General features: G+C 46.6%; 4 protein-coding genes across 4 annotated transcripts; 1 reads left to right on the top strand and 3 right to left on the bottom strand.

The window, feature by feature from the left end:
- Positions 1-2,006: 2,006 nt before the first annotated feature.
- Positions 2,007-3,273, bottom strand: LOC100838740 (NDR1/HIN1-like protein 1). Its single transcript, XM_003578835.4, has one exon. The coding sequence runs from the start codon at positions 3,016-3,018 to the stop codon at positions 2,371-2,373; it is 648 nt and encodes a 215-aa protein (XP_003578883.1). The 5' UTR covers positions 3,019-3,273; the 3' UTR covers positions 2,007-2,370.
- A 5,168-nt stretch (positions 3,274-8,441) lies between these two features.
- LOC100823303 (exocyst complex component EXO70A1) lies at positions 8,442-14,466 on the bottom strand. Its single transcript, XM_003576970.3, has 12 exons — positions 14,077-14,466; positions 13,896-13,991; positions 12,998-13,203; positions 12,589-12,828; positions 12,018-12,156; positions 11,732-11,944; positions 11,263-11,468; positions 10,423-10,623; positions 10,244-10,343; positions 9,771-9,877; positions 9,531-9,677; positions 8,442-9,159 (listed from the first exon to the last, which is right to left on the bottom strand). Exons 1-12 carry the CDS (start codon positions 14,248-14,250, stop codon positions 9,042-9,044), a joined length of 1,947 nt encoding a protein of 648 aa, XP_003577018.1. The 5' UTR covers positions 14,251-14,466; the 3' UTR covers positions 8,442-9,041.
- Positions 14,467-15,263: 797 nt separating this feature from the next.
- Positions 15,264-16,164, top strand: LOC104584783. Its single transcript, XM_010240391.3, has one exon. The coding sequence runs from the start codon at positions 15,476-15,478 to the stop codon at positions 15,893-15,895; it is 420 nt and encodes a 139-aa protein (XP_010238693.1). The 5' UTR covers positions 15,264-15,475; the 3' UTR covers positions 15,896-16,164.
- A 1,718-nt stretch (positions 16,165-17,882) lies between these two features.
- LOC104585181 (formin-like protein 3) lies at positions 17,883-19,388 on the bottom strand. Its single transcript, XM_010241197.3, has 4 exons — positions 19,114-19,388; positions 18,884-18,997; positions 18,602-18,770; positions 17,883-18,330 (listed from the first exon to the last, which is right to left on the bottom strand). The coding sequence occupies exons 1-4, from the start codon at positions 19,339-19,341 to the stop codon at positions 18,170-18,172; spliced, it is 672 nt and encodes a 223-aa protein (XP_010239499.1). The 5' UTR covers positions 19,342-19,388; the 3' UTR covers positions 17,883-18,169.
- Positions 19,389-25,935: the final 6,547 nt, after the last annotated feature.

Genomic DNA, 25,935 nt, shown 5'->3' with positions numbered 1-25,935 from the left:
AGCTAATGCTGCCTGAAACTACGCCAGCACGTGACCAAAAAACGAATAAATCCATCTCTTCAGTATGTCGTACTCGGTGAAATTTCTTCGGATAATCATAGAAATAATAAACGTCTCTGCTCGGTTAGTTGTTGACTTTCTTAGGAAAAAATTGCAAGCACGCGCCCCCTCGTACCAGAGTCTGTCCTCCTTCATTTCTTCTTTCGTGCCGTCATAGTCTGACCTCTGGCGCTAACAAACTAGTACAAGTCAAACTAAAGTGTTACTGTAATTCGACAGTCCCTAATGGAGTAGGATTACTAATAAAATCCAGGAGATGATCAGATGAGACGGAGCTTTCAGAAGCTGATATATAGCAGTATACTAGCACGTACTCCTACGTCATAGTACCTGCTTGAAAATAACGCTTCTCTGCCTCCTTCACATCGAGTGCTCGGTTTCTACATGTCACGTTGCTGCTGTTGACATCCAACAGCAAACCTACCAGCATCTTCTGAGGTCATTCGGTGCGAGAACCGCTTTATTCGGCACGGAAATTTCCATGGAACAGAACACAACAGAATGTGTTGCCTCTGTTTGTGTTCCAAGATTAACGCCTAGGTAGGACTTGCTGTACTACTCTTCTAGATCCTTCATCCACCTTCAGAAAACCTTTTCCCAAGGGTGTTCTTCATCTTAATCTACTCCATCGGTTAGGCAGGTTCAGTTGTTTGCTCTAGCAGCTGAATGGCCACATGCACACATACCGCCTCAATTTCAAGGGACAAATAATCAGTGACTCCAAAGAGTGAGCCTAGCTAGCTATAGCAAGCAAGAATGCAACCGGAGCAAGCAAGCAAGCAAAAGGGAATTAAAGCTAGGGGAGCACTGCACATGAGGGCTTTAATCGCCAACGTAGTAGTACAGTAGTAAGTACCAGGACTACTTAGCTTCTAAGCCATATCAATCTCTCTTTGCTGATCTTCGCTATCTTCTTAAGCAATACACGTAGAAAAAGCAACAGATTCTAATTTCCAAGGCATCTTGGATCGCATCATAATCGATCTCCACTGTCATCTGAGCATCTACATCTTTTTGGGAGGCACAGACAGGCCATCAGTTATATATTCGGCCAGTTTTAGCTAGTGCGTGCTCCATCTGAAAGCCACATTTTATTTGTTTATTTTCATCTTTGCAAAGTGATGATCGAATCCTTATCATTCAGCAGGCAGGGGTCATGGGCCACACGGAAACCACTAGTTCTGTAGCTCGGCATCTGCCGTGTAAAGCTCTTCATGGAAACTTCAGAAAGAAAATACTCACTTTACTTTGCAACAAAGGCTGTGAATTGTGATTCCCAAGTAGTGAGTGCAGTCTGCAAATCTTTTTTCACAAAGTTGCCTGTGTAACTTAGTTCTATATCTAACCTGATGTACAAGTAGTAAAATTGTAGCCAGATAAATATCGACTGTAATTGCTCCCAGTGTTAATCTAGTTAATTACTGGATCGATCAGCAGCTATCTGACGGACAACAGGACCAGTGAAAAGAAAACCAGTGTAAACAAATGATTTCAAAGTCAAAGTTGGAACATAGTAGTATCTTTTTCTCACCAAGAATGGAGGCTTCTACTGTTCCACATGTTGATGCCAGTGAAGCCTTGGCAACTGGCAGTTGGCAATTGGACATCAGGTTTATACTAGAAAACTGTTGCCAGGAACTAACACTTGTGTCCCCGATGCTTCTCATGATCAAACTCCATGTGCAGAAGAAGAGTGATAGATGGAGAGAGAGAGAGATTAGCCAACAACCTTAGTCCCATGTGTACTTCCTTCTTCCCAAAGCTTCACCAAATCTCAAACCCTCAACTTGGGATCTGGTTGTTGCCACCAAACCATGCAATTGACCCCCTAAAATCCAGTCAACCCACACAACTCCCCTATGTGCTTACCAATAAGAAATAATAAATACAAGGTGATGCATCAATGTAGGAAATAACCAATTAATGAAGAATTCTCACACAAAAAGAAGAAAGAAGAGACTGCATATATGTATGAATGTTTCCTCTTAATTGTGCCACAAAAATGGTTTATTGACAATTAAGCTTGACAGAGAGAACTATGACCGGCTAACAAAGGTGGTACCGTATATAATTAAGCATCGTGTTAACTCTAAAAAGTAAAACGGTAAAAACCATGATCCCCTTCTCCTTTACATTCTAGTACGACCCACACATAATACTGCCATTATTACCACGGATCTGTCCGGTCCGAACTCTGTTTTTTTGTTCTTCTTCTTCTTCTCACTATGGACACACAGCAACACGTACCTCTCGCCGGAGCTGAAGCAGAGCAGAGCAGCAGCAGCTTAATAGACGAACCAAAGCAAGTAACTAGACCTCGACGTGGCAGTAGGTGGTGGTCTGGAACTTGAACCCGCCGGCGCCGGGAGCGCCATTACCGCCGCCAGTGACTAGGAAAGCAGGGCAGGTGACGAAGAGATGGTAGTGGCCCGAGATCCAGCTCCCGACCTTCCAGCGGACGCGGCCGTCGATCTTGACCTGGAGGATGAGATAACCCGCCTTGCAGTCATCCTGGAGCGCGGCGGCGAGGTATGGCGCGAAGGGGACGTTGGGGCCGGAGAGCACCGGGGACCAGACGCCGACGTCGCCGTGGCCCTGGTAGACGGCCGGCAGCGAGGCGGCGACGGTGATCTGCTGGTACTTGTAGGAGGCGTAGACGTCGAGGCGGTCGTAGTAGACCCCGATCCGGTCGTTGGGGTTGCGAGAGGCGACGGTGACCTGGAGCACGGTCGAGAGGAGGGAGGTGGACGGGGTTGTCGACGAGGTGTTTGCGGAAAGGTCGAGCTGGCGGAGCGAGGCGTCCTGGAGGAAGAAGCGCGGGTGGGTCGGGCGGAGGACGAGGTAGACGATGAGCGTGATGACGGCGACGATGAGGGCGAGGGCGAGGAGGAAGGCGAGGAGGCGCCGGCACCCGTGCCGCAGGTGGTCGTCGCCGTGGTTGCCGCAGTCCTTGCCCATGGCCGGCCGCTGAAGGATGACGAAGCTGCTGGCGGCTTTAGCTGATCTTGACGGCTTCGGGTTCTTACTTCTTAGCGCGCGGGGTCGAGGGTCCCGTGAGCTGAGCTCCCCGCACGCGCGGGGGATGATGATTCTTCTTCTTCCTGTGGGAAGACTGGGATGGAGTGTGAGGGGGAAGAGGAGGAAGGAGGAAGAAGCAGAGTAAAGTGGGCTTAGGCGCGGGTGAATTAATAGGCTCTGCTGCTCCTGCCGGAGACGACGCGCCTATTAATTCTCGTTAGGCGATGTAACGACAGTAACGCTTTTTTTTTGGATGAACAAACGAACCTTTTTCATTATTTTATTTTTTCCCCCTTCTCTAATTGAGAGTACACATACGCTGGACCGGGCCGGATATTAGGCCAGGCTACACAAAGCCTAGCTTCAAAATGCCAAGCCCAGTCCCGGCCCGCCTGATCCGAGTGTCCTTTTGCCAAGGAATTATCTTTTCGGTATTAGAACTGTAATTTATTTCAATTATATTTTGAAACTATTTTTATCAACTACGGCTTTAGACCTAGGCTTCAGGCTGAAAACTTCGGATAGCATGTGAGGAACAAAGACAAGGTGAAGAAGGTTCGCTCCCATGGCGTTTCTGCTCTGCTTAGTTCTCGATAAATTCAGATAGCATGTGAGCGGTTAGGTGCTTAGTCCGTCGTGAGTAGGTTTACCGTTTATAAACTTTCAGAGTAGGTTTCCGATCGAGTGTTTTTTAGACCATCCATACACACCGTCGCCCTCTTTGCAACCCTATATTTTAACATACAGAACTACACTGTCCTGTCATTTTAAAATTTCTTTCAGTTCAGATGAGGCCAAGGAGCGGCCTACCTCACACTCACAACACACGCCACTTGCGAGATGGGTTTGAGCCGGGTAGATTAGCCACGTAGTGGAGGGAATCTTGGAAAAAACCGAAGCAAAGAAAATTCATAGCAAATAGTACAGAGCAGAGAAGTACAATGACAGAGAAGAAGGTTCTGAATTTTTGGCATGGAACGGAACGGGAAGGTACGTGCGTGCGTTGGACGAAGCCGGTCGACCGACCCGGCACTAGCAAATACGGAGAATGCTTGTGAGGCAAATCATTGCCCATGCGTCTCTCTCCTCTAGAAAAAAAAATGCATATACTTATGTCACTTCCAACGTAACGGAACAACGGTTTTTTTTCCCGTTGGAATAGGGAGTTTTATTGATGATCAATAGAAGTATTACAATCTACGGCACGTAGTTCAGAAAAAACTTGAGGCGGCTCACGTTGCACAGACGCAACATCTATGCTTATGAACTACTCTTACGCCCTCCCTATTCATTTGAGACTTTCCTTTACCATTATCAGGTTTCCGCCGAATATGGCCGAGAGATTTCAGATAGTTGACGAGGTACTGAGCACTCCCTTCCACCGAAGCTTTACCATCTCCAAAAATCACATTGTTCCGCAAATGCCAAGCACGCCAGAACAGCATCATGATTCGAGCTCGCATCTCCTTGCTTGAGCTATAGAGGAGAATCTGGAACCACTCATGGCCTCGCTCAAAATTGCGCTCCAGAGGCAGATCCCAGGAATTGCGAGCTCCTCTCGCAGCGCCCTCGCCTTCATGCACCCAAGGACTGCATGGAACTCATCTTCCTCCTCCCGACCGCAGATTTTGCAAGTCGCCAAAATCTCCATTCCTCGCCGTTGTCTATTCTTCTGTGTCGCCAGCGCACTACGAGCCAAACGCCAGGCAAAAACCCTCACTTTCTGCGGGACACCGGCAGTCCACACATCCTTCCAATGCTTCCGGCTTCCATCCGTAGTCGAGCTAGAGGAACTCGAATTATGCTTCTGCAGGCAATCATGAATCGCCAAGTGATATGCGCTCTTCACCGTGAACAATCCCTGCTTGTCATAGTGCAAGGCTATCACGTCCTTCGTGGGCGCCGGCGGTAGCCTCAACTTCAAAACTTCCACAGCATCGTGCGGCCAGAGAAACTCATTAACGATTGCCTCATCCCACTTGTGTTCGCCAGCCACCAGGAAGTCCTTCACCCAACGCCGCCTGGTGTGTTTCATCAGGCTCGAGATCTTCAGACAATGGTCCCGAGGGAGCCAGTTATCTCTGGTTATATGCACCTTATCTCCTGTCCCGATCCTCCATATCAGGCCCTTCTTGACTAGCTCCAAACCATGCACTATGCCCTGCCACGAAGCCGATCCCCCCGAACTGAAGACAGTATCATGAAGCTGTTCAGCCGGGAAATATCGCACCTTCAGTAACCACGCACACAAACTCCTAGGGTTTAGTAAGAGTCTCCAAGCTTGCCGTGCCAACAGCGCCTGATTGAAGGCTCGAAAGTCGCGAAAATCCATCCTGCCAAAACCCTTGGGCGCCGTCATCTTCTCCCAAGCTAACCAATGAGTTTTGCGATCATTCTCTTCATCTCCCCACCAGAAACTCCTCACCAAGTGTGATAGATCCTCGCAAAGACTCGCCGAGAACTTGAAAGATGCCCGTTGAATAAGTCGGAAGAGCTTGTACCTTCCCACCGGCCGACAAGTATTTCTCAGACCAATCAGTCATGCGTTTATTAAACTTATCTTTACTGCCCTGGAATTGCTCATTCTTCATCCTCCCATTAGGCATCGGCAGGCCAAGATACTTCTCTTCAAAGCTAGCTCTCTCTACTCGCAGAGTTTCCTTGGCCAGATTCCACGCCGATCTCATATCACCGAACAATCCGCCATGGGAAAAGGTCTTCACCGTACAAACCCTAGCAAGCGCCAACCAACGAGCGTTGGCCGCCAAGTCCTCCGGGTCCTCCTCCAAGATGATATCTTCCTCCTCATCCTCCCTCAAGTGGAGACTTGTGAGCAATTCCTCTATCGGAACCTTCCGATCTCCTCCAGATTTCTGACTCCCCGTGAACCGATCTCCATCCGCTGCCGATGTCTGGGAAGCCCCGGAACCCTCCGCCGCCATCGCCGCCTCAGTCCCCAACTCCGCCAACGCTGCCGCCTTCGCTCCTTCCACCTTTGATGAAGCGGAGTTTGTCGCCGACATGATGTCTCTGGCCCGATCAATGAGCCCGTAGTGAGAATATAAGTCGTAGGAATCAATCCTAGTCGTGATCGGATTCAAATCCGAGGATAACGTGGTGTAGATTCGAACTCTCGGCGAGTCGCTAGAGAGGAAAAGAAACCCTAGCTTTCTAGGAAACTACCGTTTTTTATTTTAATGTCTTCATTTCCAAGTTTGGTACGCGTGTTGACAGCAGCGGCAGGTCAATGGATGAGTCCAAGGTGCTCGATTAGACGATTACTGGAGTACAGTAGTAAGTACAGTAACGTCTCAGTCAATAACTTAATTTTCCAAGCTAAATTCCTCAATGGTGGTGAGTCAACGTGGCAACTGGATATTAGCTCTTGCATGGTTTTGAGGTTGCAATTTGTATAACTAGATGTTCATGCACAACTTTCTGGATGGCTTTTATCTTATTGTGGTAAAAAAAATATTGACTGCTCTTATTGTTGTATCTAACGGTCTCTTTGATGGGCAGTATTCCAACAGACACGCAGTACACATCTTCAATTGAATGTGGATTGCGCGTTGATTTCGAAAAATTACATGGGTTTTTTTTGCAAGATTTCTGCTAGAACGTGGACTGCAGGTTGATTTCGGGAAATAGAAAGGTTGTTTTGCGAAATATCCGGCGTCAATTAATTAGGAGCAAAGGGAGTATTTGTCTACACATATTGACAATTATATTTTATATCATAAAAATCACATGTTTAAAGAGTATAATTGTGGTTGTAAAGTTTGACTTTACAAAACAAATGACGCCTTATAAGATACGTGAGAGCCAAAACCAAGGAAAGTACTCCTACGTAACAATGGTCTCACGAGGGAAATAAAGGTTTTCGGGGCTGATTGACACGAAAAAGAATCGGTGGAAATCCGTAGGCGTTTTCCGCGTCGACCCATGTGCATGTGATTCACATGTCTGTATGCGCTGTTGGGAGTTTTATAAAGCGTGGCCGCGTGGGAGATCGAGCAAGAAACTTCGTGAGGGGAACCGATCGACCGACGCAGGAGCGTTGGCCCGTGGCTGCATATCACGTACGCGGCGAGCACATGCAGGCGACGCGCATTGTGTGACCCAAACAAAACAACAAAGGCGGCCTTGTTGTCGATTACCGCTCCACTTCTAAAAAAACAAACAGAGGCGGCCTTGTTGATTGAACACTTCTCTTCGTTCTAAACAGATTCTTCCAATTTTCAAACTTTACATGGCCACAGCAAAGTGTCTTTTGATTTGTGGCTGGTCAGTGGTCGGGCGGGAGTGGAGTGGAGGCAGGAATCCGGGAGCGGACCAGCAAAAATTTACGACTGATGATCACTCGTTCAGAATATGTTCTCTGCGGCCAAGTTTCGTTGGCCTGGACCCTGGAATCCGGTTCTGCTTTCTGCTGCCGCCGTCGAGTTCTCCTTTTCAGCCCGGCAAAACAGAAGTGAGCTAGTGCGGTTGTGCGAGCAATACGACAGGGGAACGTCACCAGCTGATCCCGTCTATATACTACTGCAGATGTAAACAATCTCCACCGGTTTATGCCAAGTGGAGTTCAGTTCACCCCCAAGAGATCGTGATATGATCAGTCATCTTTGGACCATGTTGAGGCCGCTCCGTTCCAACAGTTCCAGTCCCGCCGAGAGCACCGAGAGACCATCATTCGCGCACAAGGACAATCATATCTTCGAGACCCGGAAGCGTCAGGCAATCTGCAGGCAGAGCAGGTTCTGTACTTGTGTTGAACCTTCTACATGGAAGGGGCCCCCACGGATGACCGCATCCTCTTCCTACTCCAAATTGACCACCTACCGACCAACCATACCTCAAGACCTACATGGTTATCTTGTCATCAGTGATACATTAATGATTCGCATACATCACATTTGGCAAAACAAAATTGATAATCATGTTGGGTCCTTCACATGGCCACCTGAAACGAAGCCAAGGCACCACCACGAAGCATGCCTCACAACTGAACACCATGCAGCGACCCACAGTTTGGGAGCTGTGCTCTGCTATACTGTTCAGATAAAAATAAAAAGCTTCTGTGGCACTATTTGATAACGTTGAGGCCTAATTAATGATGATACCAGCAAATTATTGGCGTCTCATAAGCAATCCACACGATGCCTCTGGATGGCAGCAGCAACAAACAGGCAAGAATAAACAAAACGCATAGCACAGAAGTGCCGAACCGAACAATTTTAGAGTACATGCTTTTGTGGCTAGGCAATTAACGGATAGCCGAAAGGTTGTAGGTATTCGTCGCCATTGGTCCCAATCTCCCATCCCAACCCAGTGGAGCATGCAAGTGGGGCTTGAAATTAGCCTTACCCCTGTACAGATTGTTGCTACTGCAGAAAAACACTACCAACATAAGTGCTAATGACGACCGTCACGATCCATCAAGTATGGCAATATAGAAGTATATGAGATGACAAAGCCACTAATAGTAGTATGCCTACTGTACATAAAATAAAAATAAGACAGAGAACACTTGCACGCCGAGAAGAGTAGTCCAATTTGATCAATCGTTCCACAATCAATTTAGTCAACACTTGTAGTCAAATAGAGAAACCTCGCTGTAACATGTTGCCAGGAAAAGCAACCAAATATAGAGATTGACAGCATAAGAACGAGTACACATAAATGCACCTGCAGGCTGTGAGTTAAGAAATAAATCCTCAGGTCACTTCTATGAATGGATGTTGGTAGATGCATTGGTTAACATCTAAGACTAACCAATCGGATGACGAAACAAAGTCCCTGTTAGATCTTTGCCAGACCAGACCAGCTCTATGCTGTATCAGTAATCCCGTGACGTACATGACGGTGTAAAGAACAGTGTTAGTTGCTTCTGTAGAGATCTTTGCTGAAGTTGTGGTATGCAAATCGATTAGCAGTGTCATTCCCTTTTGACTGTTTCTCGGTGCTTACTGCTTTCGTTCACCAAGTTGTTGTCCTCCAAAGAACTCACCCAGCAACTGCTCCAACTGTTCTGGGGAGTATTTCAAGTACTTACGCGGGTTCTTTACTTGTTCAATAAGATTCCTGAAAGTTAAAAACAGTATTACAGTCATAGGATAAAACCATAAGCAGCATGAAGAATTGCGATGGCACTAATACGACTTGTGTTTTGTCTACCATCTTGGTTCGTGCCATCACCAGGGAAGGGTAAAGATTACAGGCAGCCAACAGTGATGGGCTATCATTTCAACTATTTGTGAGTTCAACAAGAAAATGGATGTGGGTAGATGCATTGGTTGAATTACACTAGCATCGCAAAAACAAATCTTTCAGGATGTTAAGTTTCTGGGGTAAAACACAGGTATGGTAGAATTACACTATCATCTGTAATAATAGTTTAATGGAGGAATATGCCGGAGAGACAAAAAAGATCAAGAAAAGGCCGCTTAACATACCCGAAGCGATTAATGAAGGACCGGTATGCTGGCAATAGAACTTCAGCTACAGCAAGCCTCAGAGTTTCTTGCAATTGTGGATCAGGTATAGTCCATCGATATTGCTTTGCACGAAGCTCATCAAACTGCATATTGAAGGACTTCAACCTAGCATGGAAAGAGCATACATTTTTGTGAACTCTGTTATTAGTTTTAAAATTTTGAACAAAGAAAAACATAAGCTGCTGTCATGGTACTGACCGTTCTTTTACGATAGTTCTTGAAACTCCAATGTTGCTAAGATCTGATGGTGCTGATGAACCAGGGCTACTGACACCTGGAACTGGAACTGAGAGCGTCTGCACAACCTAAATGATAGAAGCAGAGTAACAGGAAGCAATTGTCTACATTCAGTATTTCGAATTATGTGAATTTAAGAGGAAAATAATCTGTGGACTATCTAATATATCGGACAAGAAGATAGTAAACCTTGGGGTAGATATGAAATAATCATGTATACAAAAGTCTTCTTCTACAGTTCATCACAAGTTTAATTAAATTGAAAATTTACAAAAGAACTACTGTCCAGAACAAGAAAATGTAAATGCCTAATCAGGAAAAAATTCAACAATCTCAGACTCCAAGGCAGTATATTTCGAAAAAGTAATCCGATGCAGTAAAATTGAGGAGAAATACAATACATCAATTAAGGAAGATTGCATCGAAGCACTAACATTTGTCCATGTCACCCTTTTGTAGTGATTCGCATTTTGCAGTACAATCCTACGATGCCTCTGAATCCAGTCATCACCAAGTATATCCTTGGCTTCTGATCTGTTGTTACACAAAACTGTTGTTGGACAGGCACACTGTCTGGACAAGTTGTAGACCTGATCAACAAAATGTAACATACCTGCGAACAGACTTAACCATATAGTGAATATTGTTCATTAGAAATATGTACATCAGTGCAGGATCCTTGTACAGCTTAGATTTCCCGTCTAAGTTATTCTGAAGGGCTTCCATTATGCTCTCCAAAATGACTGCAAGTTGAGATTCAGTATCGCCTCCAGTTCCGTATTCCTGAAATACTAGCTTCAGTGCTGACTGATAACTGCCAATGATATCAGTTACAAATATTTGTTAGCATGCTGTTCTCAAAATGATGCAGAAAGATAACCAAAATATACTTCAATTGCTAAAATAACTAACTATAGGTTGATATTTATGGACGAGTAACAAGTTTATTAAGGAAAACCATGACATGCGGTGCGTGATGAAGATGCAACTATTAACTGGTAAACGTTTACATAGTACTAGCAGGAAGACCTCAGAAGCTTATGGTAGACCTTGGGATTGCTAGGTGGAAAAAAACTGAAGAAACTAAGAATTGGAGTAAAGATTAAACGTATGGACCCACAAGAAGTTCTTGATCCACCACCATTCATTTGTATTAGAGTCTTCAAATGTGTTAAACACACAGTATAGTTAACCAGTGTTTTCTGAATGGAAGGAAACGTGAATTCGGGACAAGGCTTGGCTAACTCAGCTACTAGACAAGAAATAGAGCTCATCACTGCCAGCTAGATAGAGTTGTAAATGTCTATCTTAAAAATATGACCATACATTGGAAAAGTGAAGAGCGTTAAAAACCCATTCTGAATGTTACCGTGTATTGGTTACACGGAAGTCAAATAAATCTCTACATGCCCAAGAATATAATAGTCAGGTGAAAAGGCTGCATGGTGCTTACTCGAAAAGGAAATTAACATAATTGATCACATTGTAAGTCAAAGTATGGACAGTTCCGTCCTGGACGTTAGTGTTTGAAGTATCGCTTTCAACTACTTCCTTATAATCAAGAAAAGATTCTTGGGCAGTCTGTGCCAAGCGCTTCATCAAGCCCAATGTAGCCTCGAGCATCTCAGAGCAAAACTTGCCTTGGAAAATGACTTCAACCTGGTAATGATGTTCAAAACAAAGGTAAACAGTAGTTTCTGTAGTTGTCGATATCAACCTAGTTAAAGTGACAACAAGGTCACAGCAATAAGCCAATAATAACTGCAAACACTGACACTACATCTAGAAGAACCATTAACTAGAATTAATGTACAGTAGTAAATATGTAAATAGCTAATATTACATAACTGATAAAAATATAGTAACTACTGCCTATATGTGATTTCTATGTCGCGGTGCGGAATACATTGCTTTTAGCGTACCTCGGATCTAAGTTCATACATTACTTCATACATCTCCAGAAGTAGAAACGATTTTTGAGGAAAACTTTTGCTTTTAGCAACAGCATCTCCAAAGCTGAGAAGAGTTAGAACACCAGTTCTTGCCAGTTCAGCAAAACATTGATCCTTGTTGAAACTGATACAATCAAAAACCTGATCACATATTTTTCGTTCTCCAGCAAGTAAGTGTTTCACCTATTGAAGCATAGCCAGTTAGTTGGATGTCTAAAGACATGCACCACAAGCATATGTGAAGAAGGATCCTCACCGCAATTCTCATAAACTGGGTCCAGTCGCCAGTTTTAGCCTCTAAAGCCAACCACTGCATCCTTTCTACATCATCTGTACTAACATGTTGTACTCCCAGTTTCTGAAGACTCAATTCTAACGCCGAACTACGAGCATCTCTGAAGAAAGAGAACAAACTTGAGCTTGACTTGCACAGTGCTAGAAATTTAGAGCCAATGTCAATGGAAATTGGGAAGGAAAAGAAATGACAATTACAGTATTCCATGTTTCAATGTATGACTGTTGTGCCCTCTAAACGAACAGCTTCAACCAAAGGATGCCCAAAAATAATGTAAATTGTTGTTGCAAGCATGGATTTGTTTTTCCAACTCCATACATTTCTAGTCATACAGGGCAAATTGACCAAAACCTGACTAAGTGTGACTCATTGCCTGCATATTTTGTTGCTATTAAGGTATTTTCCATAACTCAGGTACTCTCTATATTCATTGACCTTCTTGTTCTCTGCATGCAGCATTGATACATTATCAGATAATATTCTTGTCAATAATCAAAACCAGCACATGTTAAACCCCCAGCTCAAAGCCTACCTGTAAATGTTGTAGCATGACTGCTGGTTTCCAGCCTGAACCAATTGCTGAGCTATACGATGCAGAAGTTGTAATATTTCAGGGGGGATCAGTGTTGGAGTCCTGTAAATAGCAGTTTCCAAGCTTTTGGATGGATGCTCAGATTGGCTACGATTTCCTCCACCTATTTCAGAGTCGCCTTTTGAAGCCAATTGAAGCTTTGGAGGGCTAACAAATAGGGAATCGGGCTCAACAGGTTTGCTGAAAGAACATATACGACAGGAAAAAACAAAAACGATATTAGAAGAATTAACAAATTAGCATGGGCCTTGGGAGAGGTCAAGGAAATACACATGAACTGTTCCTCTAGAAATATATAAGGAACCAACAAGATAAGAGTTAAGGAATGGGTGTAAAATGTAAAGTCGACCTGTATGTACGCAGCAACTGCTTGAATTCCCCCTCAATGATCAGAAAAGCCTTGGATAAGAGATTGTTGGCTTGATGCAGAAATATTTTGACACCCTTAAAGTTCTCTTTTGAGGAAAAGAAGCCAACGACGCCTTTCAGAATATCCACAGCTTCCAGGTACCCATCTAGATTCCCACGGGGACCCCACAGTAACATAGCTTCTGCCTAAAACTCACAACGACAACATGCAAATAATTTTTCCGAACATACCAAACCTTTTGTAGAAGAATGCGCTGACCCAAAAGTGAAGGAAGACAATAGGTGCAGAACTGCAACTGGAGTACATACCAATATCAGTGCAAACTTATCTAAAAAGCGCAACCTCAGCACAGGACAGGAAATGCTGCAATCATCAAATGCCAGACCTACACTAGTTCTATAAAAATTACCATTGCATCCCCTGAAAAACTGATGAAACACTAACGAACATAACCAAAAAACGCTAATCATGAACGTAACCCACGTCAGTAGATAAACACAAATGCACTTCTCAACTACACCAGCATGGAAGCAAACTCAGTCACCACCCATCTACGGGCCTTTTTTTAATCCCCTCCAATTTTAAAATCTGCATGTAGCCATTCCTTGTTGACCGAAGTCCAAAACCAGTCAAGCACATTCTACGACTGCCAAAAAGCAAACCCAAATTTGGCGCCCTCACGCTCAATCAATCCCCTCCAAATGTGTGCGATACCGCAACCCCTTTACAAAACAACCAATCAATTTCACCATGTTTCTGAGACAATGGAAGGATCGGTTGCGGCCTCTGCGCCATTCATTTCACCATCAAATTCAACCTCCCTCTTATTTCAGTATAAACCAACGAAGGGTGTCGTCGAGGAAGAGCATACACGCACCTGCTGGGCGATGTCGACCTGGTCGAGCATTTCGTCGGTGACCATGATCGCCTCGTCGATGTTCTCGTGCATCTTCTGGGTCTCCTTCACCTTCTCCTGCACCACCAATCAAAATCAGGCACCCGCTCGCTCGCTCCCGCGGATAGCTCTCCCTCGGATTTGATGGACGAGATGGACGAACCTCGATGGGGCGCATGACGTCCAGGGCCGCGGCGGCGCGGTTCTCGATGGTGCAGAGGCTGGCGACCATGCGCTTCGTGTTCTCTTCGCTCCTCCGCATCGCGTCCCGCAGCTCGCTCGCCCGCCGCGTCAGCGCCCGCGTGATCTCATCCTCCTTCTTCCCCGCCTCACCCATCCTCCTCCCCCGACGACGACGCGCGTGACGAGAGCGAGACGACCAGCAACGATGTCTCCCGCCGCGAGCGAGAGCGCGCGCCTCGAGAGGAGAGGACCCCGAGCGAGCAGGCGGGGATTTCTGCCGAGAACGAAGAGGGCTGGGTAGGGGGAGGTGGGAAGGATGAGGGGGAAACGAACGGCGCGGTGGTGGAAGGGGATCCTTCTTCTGGAAGACTCTGGAAGGATGGAACGGTGCTGCGCGCCAGGACGGTGGTCGGGGATTTTAAAGCCGTGGGATGGGCTTCGAGGGAAGCTGAGTCCCTGATGTGGGTCCAGCCGTAGGATGGGGCGGCTGGGCTTTGTTTTGCTTATTTCGGATGGGTTAGCCCAGGTTGCTACGCCGCTGGATGGGCCGTGTACTCTATTGGTTGAACAGGCATGTCGCATTTCCGATCTACCAGCCCACTTTCTTTTCGCTCAAAAATAAAACCCACTTTTTTTTTCTTGACAGCAACGGACTGCCTCTGTTTATTCAGGGACAAGAACAAAACAACGAAAATGCTCTAGCAAACTAAGGTGGTCATGTCAGGTACAATGGTCAAGAAGTTTATCTTCTTCCATGCGTTCGCTCGCTTCACCGAGAGAATGCAATAAAACATTGTTATACAATAGACGTAATGCTTAAATAAATAAATGTTAAGAAAAGATTGATTCTAGTCTATTGAAAAAAATGTCGTATACTTTCCACCATGTCGTACTTGGTTTAAGTCCTGACCGTTGCAAATGTTTTGCCGGGTTCACCTTTTGTGATGATTAAGATTTGAGCGGGTAGAGAATTAAAAACCCTCAAAGCAGCAGCTAGCTTTCCGTCAGAGCATCAGAAGAAAGCTACGTAGCTGCATGATGGACCGAATTTTAGGCGGATGGAACGTGGAGGAAGAATCCGCGATCCTTCACTGCTAAGGAGCATCCATCCATCCAATCTTCCTTTACAACCAACCTTTCCTCAGCTGCTCCTCTGCCCTGCAGGCTGCACAGCTGACAGCTGCGGTACTGCAGCTCGATCATATATTCCATTTCAGCTTGAGCCACAAAGCTCTCGCTCAGCACAATTCGGTTGGTTCGTCGGTCCCCGCTGCTTATATACCACCTCCACACAAGTGCTGCAGGAATATAATCGATCAATCTCTCACAGGAGAATTAACGCACTGGAAGTCTAGGAAGAACGTCTCCTTGGGCGAGAGATGGGAAGGCCATCGTCGCTGTGGCTTGCGCTGCTGATCGTCTCTGCAATGTGCGTGCAGTTTGGCTTGTGCGGCACGGCCGTGAGCCAGAAGGCGGCGGCGGCGGCGGGAGGGTCGCCGGCGCCGGAGACGAACGAGCTGTGCGTCAGCAAGTGCGGCACGTGCCCGACGGTGTGCTCCTCCTCGGCGCCGCCGCCCCCGACGAGCAGCGGCGGAGGCGGAAGCGGATACTCGTCACCGCCGTCGACGCCGCTGTCTCCGCCGGCGGGGCAGAAGCAGCCGCAGCCGCAGGCGACGGGGGGGCATCCCAACAGCTACTACTACTTCTTCACCGCCGGGAGCGGCCGGAGCTGCTGCGGCGGCGCCGCGTCCGCCGCTCGCTACGCGCTGCTCCTCCTCCTCCTCGTCGCCGCCGTTTAGTCTAGTGTGGCGCTCAGCTCCGACGTGGTGTCGTGGTGTCCGTTAGCTACCACTACTGATTAGTGATTACTCACTTCTCCTTTACCTGGTGGTGTTGTTTCCATGATCTTTGCATATGGGGTTCCCTTGATCAGTCGATCTGATGCTCTTACGCTTTCGATCGGATACTCTTGATTTGTTGTTTTTCAGGTGTTAACCGGAGATTGGTCAGAAACCATATGTTATTGTTTTTGTTTCGCTTAGAAAATTAAGGCATCCACAGTTAACCAGATGTTGTGCTGATTAAGTTTAAGCTGTCACCATTCACCAACGACAATCAAGGTAGAACTCTAGCACAATTCATCGCTGAAATCGTCCAACACACTCATCAAGCCCAGGTTCAGTAAGTCACGGCGCACTGAAACAAAAACCTTACCAGGAGGACACGCTGCATCAGCCTGCTGAACTGAACGGCCAAAACAGGAAGTAATTAACCAAACACTGAACTACAGAACACCATAGCATGCATGAACCAGCTAACACGGCAGGAAACTGAAAATTGATCGCATGGACTCGACGAACAACTAGCACCAGGTACCCCTCTTTCAGCCTGTATAATCAGGATGTGCGACCGTTCTTGTGAAGAAATTTGGACAGAATCTTATTTGCCTTTGATTGGTCACATACTCACATGCTTAGTGTTGTGTTTGAAAATTCATAACTCTCCTTTGTATTTCGGTGGAAAATTTCCATCTAATTGAGTCTCTTGCGATAATTTTTTGGTTTTCTTTTCTAAAGTATTAAATACTCATTGAAGCAAACTCTTGTGGGTTTTTTTTTTACAAGAACTAAATACTCCTTGTGGCACATTCTTGTGTCTTATCAATCTCGTAAGATTGGAGGGTACGTACCATTTCAATCATGCATTTTTCAATTCGGGAGTTTTAGAAATGGCCTACTCAGAACTGGGCTGCTACTAGGCTAGGTGACGAGCGACGGCCCGCTGACCTTAGGATTCGTTCGGGCCTGCCTGTCCTTGTGCTAGCGCAATCCTTTGCCTCCTTGGGAGGTTCTGTGGGGACAAGCTGGTCGGGCTTTCCACCGGGCTGCTACTGGAGTCCACACGAAAGCACTGGCCGTACTGTCCCGGAGTACTTCTTGCTCGCTCACCCTGTCTGTCAGTGCCCCTGTTTCTAATCAAACCAATTTGTTTCTGCGACTATGATCAGCACATACTCTTTGCGTAAGTTTCTGCATTTGTTTTTTTCCCTGGAAACAAGTACCTTGTGCTCCTGTAGAATTGGGCACTACATACTAGACAGTCCTAATAAATTTATTTCAATCCTCTACTTTCCTTAAAAAATCCTTTGGATCAACCAGGCCCTGAAACGGGTTGGATGACTTCACAGCCACTGAGATCCTCGGAGGTCGACACTACTCTCCAAAAAAAAAATGTCTCGTCCCCTCCAACAGGTTTCGGTCTCGCAATCCCAGTTGACGTCCATCCATCTCCACACTAAACAAACACCCAAAATATCTCGAAACACGGGACGGATGTTCCACGGATCAACGCCTCTCAACAAAAAAAAAAGAACTGTTCTGTTCTTGTCCTGCCACTGCCAGGGAAACTGGCGCACAGCAACAGGGAAAAGCTAAACAAACAAAACGCCTCTAGGATGTTTTGCTTTAGACCGGTTTCTCGGGCAAGCAGAGCACAGGCAGGAGGCAGAACCAACAGGTTGCCGTGTCGCAGGCTTGCAGCAGCACTGCAAAAGAAGGACAGGATTCACTGCTGGTGCTGCAAAACTCAACCCTGTGCTGTGCTGTGCTAGCTATTCAATGCTGGTGCTTCTTTCCCATTTCAGGCCTCCTGCTACATTGGCATGGTCAGGGTCTCCCGTCCTGTGTGCGGTGCGCCCCATTCTGCTGAGTTCACCCCGGCCCACCGTAAAAGAATACAATGCGTAGTTACAGAATTTCGAGATGGCCACCGGCCAAGGTTTTATCATGAAAAAGAAACACTTTATTATATTATTGCTGGCACTAGACCAGACTCACAGATGCATGCCATGCACCGTTTAAACCCACCCTTACATCTAAACTTACACTTGTTAACCATCCATGCATCATGGGTCAATGGATGGCTGATTCCTTATTGATGCCTGCACTGCATTGCAAATTGCAATGCATGCCCGCCCGCTAGCTACAAAATTTTATAACGAAGTAACTCATCACTGCTTGTTTTGTTCGCCATCATCGACTCTTCAATGTTTATGAACCTCATCGATGGAGCTCTCAGTATGTCCACTCCTGCGGCAGCGCCAGCAGCACCTCCGCGGCGGCCTCATGATCCTCCTCCTCCTGCTGAGATCTCTGCTCCTCTTCTTCTTTGCCTTGTTGTTCCTGTTGCTGCCTCTGCTTCTTGTTCTTGTTCTTCTTCTCTAGCAGTCTCCCATCTGCACGCCACGCCATGTGACAGCAAATTATAAGGTGGCTTATTTAATGCTAGCTAATGAGCAATCATCAGCGCCCAAGAAAGAAAGAAATCTGGCTGCATGCGTAACGCGTTCGCTGTGTTTCATTGCATTTACTTCCACGCATTAAACCCTCCCGCTGGCTGCTCGCGGATACGAGATGTCATGCAGATTGCAGCAGCGGCGAGATTTGTTCATGCGCAATTCGTTCATGCAAAAGCCCGAACAGTCGCAGCGATTCTTCGTAAGTTACCTGTTGCCGGAGCCGGAGATGCCGCCGGCGCCGCCTTGTGCTGCAGGTGCTGGTAGCCCGCACCGGCGCGCGGCAGGAACACGCCGGTGCCGACGCCGGCGCCGCCCAGCGGCGGGGCCGGGTAATTGTACCTCGGGTCGCCCAGGAACACGGAGGGCACGACCGGCATCTGCATGCATGGACCGACCGGGAACAAATTAGCGATCGATCGGCGTCAAATATAGAAGCAGAAATCATCCAAATCAGACAGAAGAAATTAACGGGCTTTGTCTGTTCGCTCACCTGCCATTGGAGCGGACAGTAGACCAGCGGCCATGGGCATGGCGGCGGCGGCGGCGGCGGGCCAGTAGCGTACGCGTACGGCGGCAGACAAGCCATTGCTTGCAGCCCGCAGACCTGCAAACCAAACAACACACCTGCCACAATCAACAAAAAATAAAAAACCAACGAAAACCCTACACACAAGCTAAATCCGAGCAATTCAGCAAGCAAGCGCCTTGCTTGATAGCTACCTGGGGCTGGGGGCCGGGGTAGGAGAAGATCCCCGGCGGCGGGGGCGGGGGCGGAGGCGGAGGCCCCTGGACGGCGGCAATCTTGCCGGTGAAGTGCGCCGCGGCGTCCTCGACGGCGGCGGCGGGCGGGGCGGCGTCGGGGATGCCAATGTCGGCGAAGATCTCCCGCGGCAGCCACCGCCGGTGCAGGTCGTCCTGCTCCGCCGCCAGCGCGGAGCAGTCCGCCATTGGCGAACACGGAGAACTAGCTAGCAAGCACCAGATGGGGCGGCGGCGGTTCTGTGTTTCTTGGGCGTGGAGGGAAGGGGGGGATTTTATAGTTGGGGACTGGAGCCGAGATTCAGTTGAGGTTTTTCCGCCCCCTGTTTTCTTCCATGCCTGTACTACTGCCCCTCGTATCGATCGGGCAATTTATTAGTACCACCTGGGTGTTAATCTTCCTGGAGTAGTTATTCATTTATGGGCGTAATACCTGATTTGTCATCCCCCGGCCCCGCTGCATATCTCTGCGGGATACTTTGGCAACGTCACGCCCCGTCATTATTTTCTGCTAAAGAAAGATGTAAAACCGATATGTATCGTCACCCGCAAAAGAAAGAAAGATATGCCATCGAACATCTCTGTCATTCCCTGGCTGCCATCTGCTACACGTCCAAAATATATGTTGGTGTGAAGCTAGCCAAAGAAATACTGTACTCCTGATCGGTATTACTTGTTTCAAATTTGTCCAAATACAGATGTATCTATGTGTAAAAAACGTCTAGATACATGTAATATTTTGACAAGTAATTCCGGACGGAGAGAGTATTACAATGTGTATAGAATTTGATGGTCATCATGCAGACCCCGCTAAAAGTTTGGGTTGTTTAGTGTTTCGGTTTTAAATTGGTGCTGCCAGTTCGAGTATGACCTGTTACTTGCTCAAAATAATATGTGCCCCTATTAATTTACAATTAGTGTCGACGGTTGGCGTCTTTTCATCCACAATTCTCTACAATCAACACGACGGAATCAATGGGCCTGGCCCAAGATCGACAACATGCTAGGCAGCCAACCATCCGCAAAGATTCGCCCATCACAGACCGCACGCAAGACAAAATCAGCAGCAAGACCTCGGTTGAGACGTTCTAATAAAAGACAACAATTTATAGGATACTTATTAGTCTACGTAGCGTTGTTTTGAATATATAAAAAATTATGAAGCCGTAGCAATGCACAGGCCACTTAGCTAGTCATTGCTATTTTCACGCGTGTGGCGATCACTTCTGGTAAGATGTTTCCAATTGTTTATAGTTCATGGTAATTTTCCTTATCTAACTTTACGATCCTTCTTATTATGCGTGTGGACTACCGTTAAGAATTTCTCTATTTTTGCTTGACAAATTTCATCTGGGAATTATTTGTCTTTCTAAGGAAGTCCAAGATACAAGTTCGAAGTTCCAATTTTACCTTTTGATCTAAAAGGTATATATGCATGTGTAACTGATCATCAGGCAGTCCCTACAAAAATATGGGTCTCGTTTTATACTGTGTTTTTCACAACTAGTAAATAGAAAGTATTTTTCTCATTCGTACAAGATGCAAACTAAATATTTAGCCTACCAAAATGTCTTATAGTATTTTGAAACAGAGGTAGTAGTCTACGGTATCATAAAATTACTACTTCCATTTCATGTATCCCATTTATTATCAATTTATACTAGAGTAGTTGTGAACGGGAGATAGACATGGTTTGTCGTCTCTTTGAACGGGAGTACATAGTGCTACTAGATTCAGTAGCGAAGCATTAGTTGATATCACTTTGTTGCAAAATTGGATTGGTAGGAAATCGTTCAGAGGAAACCGAGAGCTTTTCACACCGACGAAAACTGCCTCCAATTTTTCTTAAAAAATCTTGAAAAAAAACGCGGCTCCAATAAATCATGCATTATTTCACACCCACGAAAATCTCTTTCAATAAATGATGCATCCGCGTAACCAATGATCGATATTTACCAGTGTGAATGATAGCTTATTTATCACGCCCATACCCATGACATCTTTTGTGGATATGCATCCATGAATAGAATTAACGATCGCCATCTGCAGATCGACATTACCAATAAATGGTTCGGCTTTGTCTGGAAAATGCTTATTCTTTGCATTCTGCTCTTGTGTAGCAGGAGAGTTTCGGAATACTCCAGGAGTGGCAAACGAAATGAAAGCATTTTTTTTTTGTAGCAAACGACCCAGCAGCAGCATTATTGTTCATCACACTGAAAATAAGCAGGAAGCAGCAACAAATGGCCGAAATAGCCACAACAGTGTCAGCCATCGAAGCACTTCAATGGGCCTGAGATCCGAGCATGCAGGCCCATTCAGGTCAGCCTGGCTCGCACAGTGGTGGACTCTGGATCGGTTGGAGCAGGTCCAGCAAACAATACGGGCCAGAGTACTGATCCAAATCGGGTTCCTCTCGTGGGGTGGGCTGAAAAGGTTCTTTTAGGGGCTGGGCTGAATTAACTTCTTGGTAGTCTGGGCTTTGGGCTTTCTTGGGGGCGTCAGGTTACAAACCCACCAGCGCGCCGGACCTGTGGCGACCGGCGGATCTCAAGTCTCATCTCATCTCTCAGTGTTTCCCTTCCTCTCAAAAAAATAAAATCTCTCAGTGTTCCCCTAAAAAAAAACAATCTCATCTCTCTTCCCTCAAAAAAAAAACAATCTCATCTCTCAGTGCAGTATTCCACTCAAAAAAAAAATCTCTCTTGCAACGTCACGTGCCATGGAATTCCAGAGGGGTTTAATACACATCACTCCTCGTATCTTCTTCTTTTTGACTCTTCCCGTTTTAAAAGCAAGTGCGTGTTTGTTTGAACACAATTTTCGCCTCATCCGATCCCAATTCCAGTCTTATCTAGGAGGATCAATAGTACCCGCAGCAGCAATCAGTGTCCAGCCCGGCGGCCCTGTGAGTGACGCGGCAGCATCCACGTCGGATCGAGGTGACGGGGGCAGCGAGCTCATGATGATCTGGCACGTGACGTGGAAGGCGTCGGTTCCCCAAGTCCGCGTAGCCAACGTCCGGCGCCTTTGTTGTAGTCTCTGCTAGCTGTCGACTCTCGAGACCTACGGCGGGGTAAAGCGCGCACCGTTTGCGAGCGGAGACCGACAGATGGGGGCTCCTAGACGATCTGCCCTTTCTAGACGCAAAGATTCGCTGGGGCACCTCCACACTTTTGCCCAGAAACTCGTGCATGATCCCATCTCCTACGGAAGAACCAACTAGTACCACTGCTAACACACACTAATTCTGCCAAAACAATTCTGAACCGAATAGCAATGTTCAATTGTAGACGAGACTAAATAGCATTGTCCAATTGTAGACGAGACTATCTTTTAGACATTTTCTACCGTACCCAAATACTTTTTTAGGACCGGACGGAGTATTAGGGAAGGGTATTAGGATCTTTTCACATTAAGTAAAAAAATAAAACCACGATTAATTTGCCCAATCGATCCCCTTGCTACGCCTGCGCCGCCGTCCCCGTTCGACCGGCCTCCTTGCAGCGCGGCGCTGCCCTCCTCCGTCCTCCTCGCAGAGGACCGCCGATGTCCTTCTCCCAGAGCGGTGCCGCCGCTCTCCTCGCCGCGATGTCCTCCGCCGGCAGCCGCGGGCACCTAGCAGGTGCAGCACCACGTCTCATCTTCTTGCCAAAGGAAACAGGGGCGTTGAGGGCCTTGGGCGGCAGCTGGGAGGAGCGCGCGTCGGGTACTCGGGTGGGTAGGAGAGTGGGGTGGGGCTGGGCGGTGGCCGCTGGGGAGGCGTTGCAGTTTGACGACCGCTCATGGGGCGGAGGCGGGCCGGCTATAGGAGGACGAGGAGAAGGCACTGCAGTTCGCCATCCCGGCAACAAATGCGGGCTTCGCCGGTGGGGGTGTTGAGGGGATGGGAGCAGAACGCGCACACGAGGAAGGGGCGGCACCGGATGCCGCGGCGGAGGGAGCTCTGGGAGGCGATCTAGGCGACGGCAGAGGGAGCTCGTGTGCGCGGATGGCAGATGAACAGTCGAGCCGACGATCTTTGTCCTTTGCTGCGTGTTGCAGGATTACTAGTTTACCCCTGCTTTCTGATACTCCATTAGTTTTGGGTTGATACTCCACACATCTAAATTGGAGTAATGAGGAGTAAAAGAGCTCATCTTTTATGTTATGTATATATGGCTGTGTGCATCAATCGATACAGAGGCCAGGGTACTCCTTCCTTTAAAAAAAAATCTTTTATGTATATAAGATATAATGACAATAAAACATGTTGTACAATATGCTCTATGTATTTCTTAGACGCGTATTTTGCAATTATCTTTCAAACTTTATAATTAAATAAATATGGGGAGAAAATAAAATATAATACAATGCAGAAATGGTAAAAAAAAGATCATCTCTTAGTTAGTAAAAGGTTTATTTTTTCATTTCTCTCTCTTATACATCAACAATTATCAAACATGATATTGTAAAGAGAATGCCGGCACCAGCCTATTGTACATGCCTGATTTCTATTAAAAGTTGATCTTATGATTTCTTAGAAATCAAATCGATCATCTCATAATCATGCAATGGAAAAAAGGACACTCAGATGTATAAAATCAAGAGTAAAATAATGCCTGTACATATCCCATTAAATGGCATGCTACAACTACTTAATATCTTGGTTCTTCAAACAAAACACTTAATCTAATTTGAAATGATAAATGTATATATATAAGGAAAAAAATCCACGAGACCTTAATAAAATTCATCAAAAAAATTGTTCATTTGAAACCGGTCCTTGAAAAGGAGGAAACGGGGAAGATGGGAAGAAAAAAGTGCCGAGGAGGTACATACTGTAGAATCATGTTGGATGGGGAGGACGTACGTATATATGGTTGGCACCAACCAACCACCATATGCTATAGCTGAATGAACATTCTTCTGCCCTCTGGCCGGGTTCCTGTCTTTGCGTGGTGACCACCTTTCTTGTCGTCCATGATTAGAGGGGCTTTTCTTTAATCGATGGGAGGAGGAAGAAGACACATCACCATCGTCATCAGCGAGCACCACATTAGCTATAGCCTATAGCTAGGTGGGCTTGCACATGGATCCCCCGTGCCCTGCAACTCTGTACATACATTATCCTCTCCTCCATTTCCAGATCTCTCCCTGTCTTTTGGTATGCAGCTTGTTTTAGCTAGCTCGGTCTGCTATTCTACGGTCATGATCTGAAAAAAATCAAATCCTGCTTACCTTGGTACTAGTATGTACTACGTATGAATTGTGGAACCCCTGCTGATGTTCAGAAGTTGTGCATACTCTCAACTGAATCCTTTCAGTAGACTCGAAATGTCACCTCGACTGAAGAAGAAAGAAGAAAACCCAACGAAATGGCCACAGTTTTGATTGCCTGCCGGCTGCCACCACGCGAATATCTCCTCGAATATAGGGGAATCGAAAACGCTAGGCTACACAGCGTAGAGAGCCGCCTGGGACGGGACACTAGCCAAATCATCATCACCAAGCTAGCAGTGGTAGCTAATTAAGCGAAAATAAAAAGAGCAAGATAGAGAACGGGACCCAGCTTCACTGCTGTCGCCGGCCGGCGCCAAATCGATCATATACAGATACAGATTCCGTTGTGGTGGGGGCAAAAACCAAACAGCCCAAAGCAAAGCAAAGCGAAGAAGGGGGTAGCAAACTAAACTAGCAAAGCAAAGCCGGGCTTGAAATCCAAGGAACTATTTGCCCTCTCTTCCAGGGCTTTGTGGTTCAGTGAGCAGTGGTGCCGAGGTCAAGATTCTCATACGGATCGTGTGTGGTGGGTTGTTGGAGTTGAGTGGTGGTGTCCTCTGTCTGTCTCCCTGCCTGCGTGTGGCCCCGCCGTTGCTGCTTGCTGCTTGATGATCTCTCTCTTTCAGCCTTTCCCCAATCTCCATCCATCCTCCTATAAACAAATTTCAGTTTCCCTCTCGCTCAGGGCAGGGCAGCACCAGCAACGGACCGACTCGTGTCTACATTAATCCTTCCCCTCTCCAACTCTTTTCGTCCAAGGATGGTGACGGCTTATATATGCTTCGTGACGATGGATATACTAGATGGGATTACTCTTTTGTGCGCCGGTTTGAGAGCTGCCGCTGCCTTGTCATTTTTGGCTGGTTGGTTGCCCACAATACTATAGTGTTCTCTCTCGACCGGTTAGGACAATACTCCTACAAGGCGCACGTGCTCTTTAAATTTATTTTAACAATTTTTAAAAAAACATATATTTGGTTCTTTTTCTGAGCAATCACCGGGCCTTGACTATTCATCAAATCATCATTGAGCAAATGAAAAGAATTGATGTGGTTTTCGATGGAAACTGAATTGGAAACCTCGCAATGGCTGGTTTTATGAAAAAAGACGGATCGGAAACCTAACGGCAATTTTATTAAAAAAAACGTTCAGGTAAACCGGAGCCCAGACGCAAGACCAATGCTCTGGCGCCCCTAACTTCCGGCCTCTTCGCCACGCTCCACCCCCAGCTTATGGCCACTGCGCCTCGCATATCCCGTCAACGTAACTTTTTGGGATCGCTGCCCATAGGGATGTAAGTGGAATCCCACTTAAATCTCACTTCTAATTCATTGGAGATTTGCTAGTTTAAATTTTTTACTCAAAATCTGATCTAAAATTGAAAAGTTAAACTAGAAGTGGAATATTGGTGTACTTGACACCCTAGCTGCCCCAACTTCCACCGCTCATTCTCGATGCGACATTGCACAACCATGCTGCCGTTTGCAGCCCTGACTGCAAAGGGAGGACTATCTGGAGCCC

Source organism: Brachypodium distachyon, chromosome 4, assembly GCF_000005505.3.
Source record: "Brachypodium distachyon strain Bd21 chromosome 4, Brachypodium_distachyon_v3.0, whole genome shotgun sequence".
In the NCBI taxonomy this organism is placed as follows: Eukaryota; Viridiplantae; Streptophyta; class Magnoliopsida; order Poales; family Poaceae; genus Brachypodium; species Brachypodium distachyon.
Note: the sequence above shows the minus strand (reverse complement) of the source record. Positions and strands in the feature narration are given on the sequence as shown.

Excerpts from the sequence above, each read along its gene's own strand:
- LOC100823303 (XM_003576970.3), bottom strand. The coding sequence starts at position 14,250 with ATGGGTGAGGCGGGGAAGAAGGAGGATGAGATCACGCGGGCGCTGACG. Across the intron at positions 11,469-11,731 it reads TGTATGAACTTAGATCCGAG|GTTGAAGTCATTTTCCAAGG; the intron begins GTACGCTAAAAG and ends CATCATTACCAG. Across the intron at positions 10,344-10,422 it reads ATGGTTAAGTCTGTTCGCAG|ATCAGAAGCCAAGGATATAC; the intron begins GTATGTTACATT and ends GTGTAACAACAG.
- LOC104584783 (XM_010240391.3), top strand. The coding sequence starts at position 15,476 with ATGGGAAGGCCATCGTCGCTGTGGCTTGCGCTGCTGATCGTCTCTGCA.
- LOC100838740 (XM_003578835.4), bottom strand. The coding sequence starts at position 3,018 with ATGGGCAAGGACTGCGGCAACCACGGCGACGACCACCTGCGGCACGGG.
- LOC104585181 (XM_010241197.3), bottom strand. The coding sequence starts at position 19,341 with ATGGCGGACTGCTCCGCGCTGGCGGCGGAGCAGGACGACCTGCACCGG. Across the intron at positions 18,998-19,113 it reads ACCCCGGCCCCCAGCCCCAG|GTCTGCGGGCTGCAAGCAAT; the intron begins GTAGCTATCAAG and ends TTTGGTTTGCAG. Across the intron at positions 18,771-18,883 it reads ACTGTCCGCTCCAATGGCAG|ATGCCGGTCGTGCCCTCCGT; the intron begins GTGAGCGAACAG and ends CCATGCATGCAG.